The sequence below is a fragment of the Labeo rohita genome, chromosome 1 (assembly GCF_022985175.1).
Source record: "Labeo rohita strain BAU-BD-2019 chromosome 1, IGBB_LRoh.1.0, whole genome shotgun sequence".
In the NCBI taxonomy this organism is placed as follows: Eukaryota; Metazoa; Chordata; class Actinopteri; order Cypriniformes; family Cyprinidae; genus Labeo; species Labeo rohita.
Genome location: NC_066869.1, coordinates 20,050,950 through 20,057,952, shown reverse-complemented (window position 1 = coordinate 20,057,952; position 7,003 = coordinate 20,050,950). Strand labels below are relative to the sequence as shown.

Sequence of the window (7,003 nt, the reverse complement as noted above, 5' to 3'; positions counted from 1 at the left end):
CCAGACTTCAGAACATGTGTGTTTTGTCATGGAGTACACAGCAGGCGGCGACCTCATGATGCACATACACGCAGATGTCTTCACCGAGCCACGGGCTGTGTATGTAAACCACTTTGTCAAAGTTTGCTAGAATGTGGGAACCAACCGTCTTCACAAAGTCAAAAAATCAAAAATTACATACACTACTGTTCAAAAGATTTTTTAAAGGTGTCATCGGATGCCCATATGATTGATATGATTCTTTAGGGTCTTAATGAAAAGTCTCTAACATACTTTGATTAAAAACTATCAATGGTTTTTGTAAAACAACACCCTTTTTACCTTGTCAAAATGAGCTCTGCAAAAATCATCTCATTCTAAGGGGTTGTTCCTTTAAATGCAAATGAGCTCTGCTCACCCCGCCCCTCTCTTCTCTCTGTGGAGTGACGAGCTTGTTTACTTTAGCTGCATTTAGCTGCATTTAGCCACTAAACTTCCTAACTGCCACTTTATAAGGAAAGGCGATCGCAAAGATTCATAAAAAAACACTTCTACACACTTCTGCTGTAAGTGAAGCTGGATAAAAAAAGCATCCTTGCTAAATTAAAAATAAGAAAATACTAATTTAAAAAAAACTTACTGACCCTAAATTTTTAAACTTTGGTCAGTTTTAAAGAGCTTAAAACATTTTGTTTGTCTATCATTTAACTTTAAAGAAAATTTCATGTGATATTTAGGTTTAGGGGTAGATAAAGTGGAAAATGTAATAAAAAAGGAAAATTCACATATTTTGTGTTGACTGTTTTAATTTGTGTTTGTGTTTTTCAGGTTCTATGCTGCTTGTGTAGTTTTAGGGCTTCAATTTTTACATGACAACAAGATTGTGTATCGGTGAGTATGCAAAAAAAAAAGTGTGCATACAGTTAAACCAAAATATATTCAAAAACCTTCAATGTTTATTCACTATAGTTTAGAAAATGGTAATAAAATATGACAAGAATTCAGAGTTAAACTGTGTCAGAACAAATTCATCTTGATAAAGCTATTTTTCTGTTAGACTGTCTCATAAATGAATTAGGCTGAATAGCTGTCAGCAGTCAGCTGTTAAATTTAAGTACACAATTAGATAATACCAATTTAGGTCAATTACCAAGCAATGCTTAATTTTGTTCAGTCTGTGGTGTAAAAAGGTTGCATTAGCAATTAAAGAAAAAACACTTAAGCAAAACATGGTCAGGTCAAAGTGTCTGGTAAAAGTTTTGATCCCAATTTTTTTATCAATATTACTGGTGGTCCACTGTATGAAGAATTTTTAGGGTATAATATGTCACAGTTTACTTTATTTTGCTATCCTCACTTACATAAATGAACTATAGTGTCCTGCACCCACTAGTAAAAAAAAAATCAAAAATAATATCTGGTGTCTGAATAATTTTTGGTTTCACTGTATGTTCTAGCTTTGTCTAGAATGTTATACATGTTTTAAATACATATTTGTAGGACTGCGCTCGACTAAAGATTTTTTTTGCTCGACTAGTAGTCGTTCATTTTAAGCACTAGTCAACTATTAGTCGCATGTTTTTTAATAAGCTATATAAATCAATCATTTTCATGTCCGTAAGGCAAGTATACACAGTTTCAAAGTTTTACGCTCAAGTTCACAGAGACCGAGACGGCAGAAAGCGCATCCTGTTTGCTTTCATTATTTTACAAAAGCACAATGTTTTGTTGTTATTCTGAGTGCATACAAGTAAACATAGAGTCTTTACAGATTCGAAAGATGTATTACTTTTATCTGAATTTTAAGAGTATTTTAAGAGCAAGTGACCACACATGCGCCTTCATATGTCATACAGCTTCCACACTCCGTCACAGACACTTGAATAGCGCACATTTTTCTACGTTAACATTAGATTAACCAGCCATGTAAAGCTGCTACTACATACATTCTTCAAATAAAAAGCCATATTTGAGGTCGATGAATGATAGGTGAACGCTTTGATGTCCTGCCTGATGTACTGTACTACCACATAGACCAGCCGGACTGCGTGATTTTGTCACTTCCTGTGGATTTTTTTCTGCGACTAAGCTAATAAAATTTTCGTCGACTATGCCTCTTCTCGTTGACTAATGGTTAGTTGACTATTGGGGGGCAGCCGTACATATTTGCATATATTTTTGTGTTTTTCCTTCAGAGATCTTAAATTGGACAACTTGCTGCTTGACACAGATGGTTACGTGAAGATCGCTGACTTTGGATTGTGTAAAGAAGGTAAATACTTTTCCTTTTCTCTTTCTTTCACCTACTTTTCTGTTTATCCTTTTGTTGTTTTTGTGTTTATTTGTGAGATGTGTTTTTTGTCTTCCTCAGGTATGGGTTTTGGTGACCGGACCAGTACGTTCTGTGGGACTCCGGAGTTTTTGGCTCCTGAGGTTCTAACAGACACGTCATACACGCGGGCCGTGGACTGGTGGGGACTCGGAGTGCTTATATACGAGATGTTGGTGGGAGAGGTGAGAATTATGAGCATTAACATTTGAAACGTGTGAACGTTCTCACAGTTTTGGCATCCGTCTGATATAAAGCTGTCTTTCTAGTCCCCATTTCCAGGTGATGATGAAGAGGAGGTTTTTGACAGCATAGTGAATGATGAAGTTCGTTATCCACGGTTCCTTTCCTCAGAGGCCATTGGCATCATGAGGAGGGTAAATAGCGCAGATTTTTTTAAGCCTACCTGCATTTCTTTTATGAATGTCTCACCCACATGATTTTCTGCATATAATTTTATGTGTGGATAATTTTATTTTATACATATTTTATTTTAAACAGTTACTAAGAAGAAATCCAGAAAGACGACTTGGTTCCAGTGAGAAAGATGCAGAGGATGTAAAGAAACAGCCTTTCTTCAGGGTAAGAGAGATCTTTACTTTTATCAACGCTAATAATATGTAATTTTACACTAATAATTTAAAATGTAATCAATAAGTATCTTTTTCTTACTGTATCTGTGGGTTGTTTACAATAGTAATATAATATATTATTATGAGAAAACTGTGAGCATGCAAATGTGTCATTAAAATATTGAAATATTTATTATATCTATTATTTTTTATATTATTTGTATTTATTATTATTATTATTTATATCCAAAGGGTTCCGCTGACAAAAAAGTTTAGGAAACCATATTAAACATATGATTGCGATGTTTAAATTTATTTGCAATACTTATATGATGTGTTTTTTAGGAAAGAAATGATAGAAATTAATACTTTTATTTAGCAAGGATGCTTTAAATTGATCAAAAGTGATTATAAAGACATTTATCATTTTACAAAAGATTTCTGTTTCAGATAAATGCTGTTCTTCTGAACTTTCTATTTATCAAAGAAACCTTAAAAAATTCTACACAGCTGTTTTTAACAATAATAATGATAATAAATATTTTTTGAGCAGCAAATCAGAATATTAGAATGATTTATGAAGGATCATGTGACTGGAGTAATGATGCTAAAAATTCAGCTTTATAAATTACATTTTAAAATAAATTCAAATAGTAAACAGTTATTTTAAATAGTAAAAATATTTCAAAATTTCACCGTTTTTGCTGTTCTTTGGATCAGACGAATGAAAGAGACTTCCTTAAAAACATCAAAAATCTTACTGTTCAAAAACTTTCGAATGGTAGTGTATATTTTTAATTTTTAATTATTCATTTTTAATTTATAACAGATTTTTAATATCAGCGATTTATCTTTTATGAGCCACAACAAGAATATATTTATCATTTTAATTGAAATATTGTTTTAATTTAATTATCAGTGCAGCCCAGTTTTTAATACTGAAGTTATTTTTTAATATTGCACTTGCATTTTTAGTTTGCATGTGGAATGACGGCATGACTTCTAACATAATTAAAATAAATGATATGCTCATACACGTACTTTTCACTTTTCAGAATATGGACTGGGACGCTCTCCTCCTCCGTAAACTCCCTCCTCCCTTCCTTCCGACTATCGGAAACAAAGAAGACGTCAGCAACTTTGACGAGGAATTCACAACGGAAGTGCCGACTCTCACGCCGCCTCGTGAACCCCGGGTGCTATCGCGCAAGGATCAGGACAGCTTCCGTGACTTTGACTATGTCTCTGACCTCTGCTGAGAGCGTCTTCACTGTGATAGTGCCGTAGAGAGACACTTCATCTCCGTGACTCAGCAACAACGAGGACAAGAGTGGCCAATTTTGAGTGTTCTGCGTGAATTGTGAATGTGCTGGACCTTTGAACACTGTGATGGAAGAAAGACAACGCCGGAAAACAGTTAGAATCGGATTAAAGACAAAAAGCTTGTTTCTTGCCAGCAGGTGTAGCGGTGCATTTGATCATTTTTTTAATATTGCGCCTCAACTCTACAAGACTGAGTGGTTTGGATGAAGCAACACACTAAAGTTTTCAGTTACAGATGCAATTGTAGAAAAACATTATTCTCAGTCAGCCACGATTCAGTTATTCAACTAGTGAAGGTGTCCAATAACAGGTGTGATATTAAAGTCTTCATCTCATGTGAACGGTCATACTTTTAAACTGTTCAGAAGTACTATTTATTTCATTAGAACTAAAGTGTTTTTAAAAAAGAAAAAAAATGACTGAGTGCACCGTTAAACTTGTTAACATTTTTGATTTGTCTTCAAGTGTCATTTCTACTTTTGGAAAATGCATCTTGTCTTAATAAAGACAATGTGACGGTATATTTTAAAACTTGAAGCAAATCAATAAAGGTTGCACAGAAGCATCTTAGTGAAATTTTGTAAATGATACAACAAAGAGCATATTGGGAAATGCATTTCTGTTCGTTCTCGCATTTAGGGGAAAATGATCTTTGACGACCACTGAGGAGCTGGTAACATCTGCAACATCTTCCTCCATTCAGCCTTCCATTTTTCATACGATACTGTCTGAACTGCCATTCCCAAAGGAACTTGCGTTAGAGATGCTTTTCTGCAGACACTGTGACGTTAAATGGAAAACGAGAGTTACGCCGAAACCAGGCTTATTTAATTGGCTAATTTAGGCTTGAACTTTAATGAATGTGTACATGCTCTTGGAGTTCTCAGTGGTTAAGGACGTAAAACCTCTTTAGACTTGTTCTCACCAAAATACATCTTCAAGCGCTTCATCTCTTACATGTTAGATGTGAAAGTCAAGCATATTGAAATATAGTACATCAGTCCTGTTTGAAGACAGCTTGGTCTCCATTCATTAAGTGCACTTTTTTTAGTATGGTTACCTTTATGAATTTTTACAAAAACAAACAAACCTCTTATATAAAACTGGTTTGAACAAAATGCCTTAAAATATTGCTTCTGTCTGCTCTGGTTTTTGTTCTTCCTGTTTATTTGAGCAAATAGCTAATAGCTGGAAACTTACATCTTGATTGGATAATCATTAAAAAGGCAGAATGTGTTTCACATTTTGAATTTGACAGCAAGCAGATGTGTAATTTAGTCTGTCATCATCACTCATTACTTTTAAGTACATTTTGAGGCTTTGTTTTTCTAAAGCACAGTGGCAAATGTGAGAATCGTGTTGTCTGACAAATTCATTCACGTCGTTTATTTTATCCACTTTATTATTCCCGTAAGAATCCGTAATTTTATGGGTCTGGCTTCCGGTCTCATTCACATCCAGCTATTTTTAGCTGTACAGAACAGCTGGCTTGCTGTTTGATATTGCAAATAGGTGTTTCTTACCATATTATTTTAATGTATTATCTTAATTATGAACACAATCGTTTGTAGCAGACAGCTTTACAGTTTACTGCACCTTGTTATTCTTCTTGTTTCCCTATAGCGGCTAATGAACCGGAAGTCTCGCCCATAGGCCTGCTTACTTCCGCGTTAAATAAAGTAAAACTGAGTACTTCAAGACAGTGTCTGACAAAACGACAGATAATTTTAATTCAGACCTAAAGGTCTTTGAGAACTCAAATATTCGACGAAAATGTGATTGTACTTGAGTATAAGAGTAAGAATGTGTTTTTGATTATTTTCAAGTCCAATCATTGACAGTCTCTGCAAACATTTATTTTTAACGTTAGACGATTTGATAAAGCTGAGCAAAAGGTATAAAAAGACGTTTAAAGACTTCATGGCCTCAAATAGCACACACTTTGTCTCTGTATACATGTTTTCAAATAGATATCTGTTATCAGAAAAGACATCTGTTATAAAGAAAACAATCTCTGTTGTTTATTTTAGTCATGTTACAAATGAATGGTGACTAGTGACTGTTATGTGTTCGTTCTGGTTTCACACCCTTTATTACCTCAGAGCTGTTTTGATGCCTTTGAAACATTTTGTGCAGTTTTTATTAGACAGTTTGTGCGAACAGCACAACATGACATATCTGTTACTTGCAGGGAGCAGACGAATAAATAGTTTTTAAAGCATTTGATCACACACCCCTGGTGAAAAAACCAGCATATGCTGGTAGATATGTTTTGATGCTGGAATGCTGGTTAGGCAGGTTTTGATGCTGGTGTAAGCTGGTCCGATGCTGGTTTATGCTGGTCCTTAGCTGGTTTTTGCTGGTCATGTACCAGCATGAACCAGCAAAGGACCAGCTTAAACCAGCATCAAAACCTACCTAACCAGCATATGCTGGTTTTTTCACCAGGGACGGAATTGGCTGAAGCTGGAAAAAAAAAAAAAAAACCCACAGCCTCACACACACTGTGAACAAAACTGTAGCAAAACTGCAAGAAAACACGTAAAACATTTATAAATGAAAGACTGATGAAAACATTTTCTCCTTTCCATTTCCTGAAATGGGAACTACTGTCTGACTGCAGACTAATGCATGCTCTGTACGATCATACAAACCTATTACATGAGCTGTATTTATAAAGCTGTTGTTGAGATGACCACGTGTTTGTTGTTGTGTCCTCTATACATTTTTACAGACTTGTCTGAATTAAAAAACAACTTGTTCTGCTACTTAGTGTTGTTGTTACCAACAGTGGCCGCTG

General features: G+C 34.9%; 1 protein-coding gene across 3 annotated transcripts in view; it reads left to right on the top strand.

The window, feature by feature from the left end:
- Positions 1 to 6,695, top strand: part of pkn1a (protein kinase N1a) — a 50,801-nt gene extending 44,106 nt beyond the window's left edge. For all 3 annotated transcript variants that reach the window (XM_051109866.1, XM_051109850.1, XM_051109857.1), the window contains exons 16-22: positions 1 to 99; positions 808 to 870; positions 2,175 to 2,251; positions 2,351 to 2,493; positions 2,578 to 2,685; positions 2,810 to 2,890; positions 3,936 to 6,695. The exon at positions 1 to 99 is cut by the window's left edge and continues 78 nt beyond it. In XM_051109866.1, the coding sequence (XP_050965823.1) occupies positions 1 to 99; positions 808 to 870; positions 2,175 to 2,251; positions 2,351 to 2,493; positions 2,578 to 2,685; positions 2,810 to 2,890; positions 3,936 to 4,139 (775 nt within the window). In that variant the 3' untranslated portion in view covers positions 4,140 to 6,695. The remainder of the gene's footprint in view (positions 100 to 807; positions 871 to 2,174; positions 2,252 to 2,350; positions 2,494 to 2,577; positions 2,686 to 2,809; positions 2,891 to 3,935) is intronic.
- Positions 6,696 to 7,003: the final 308 nt, after the last annotated feature.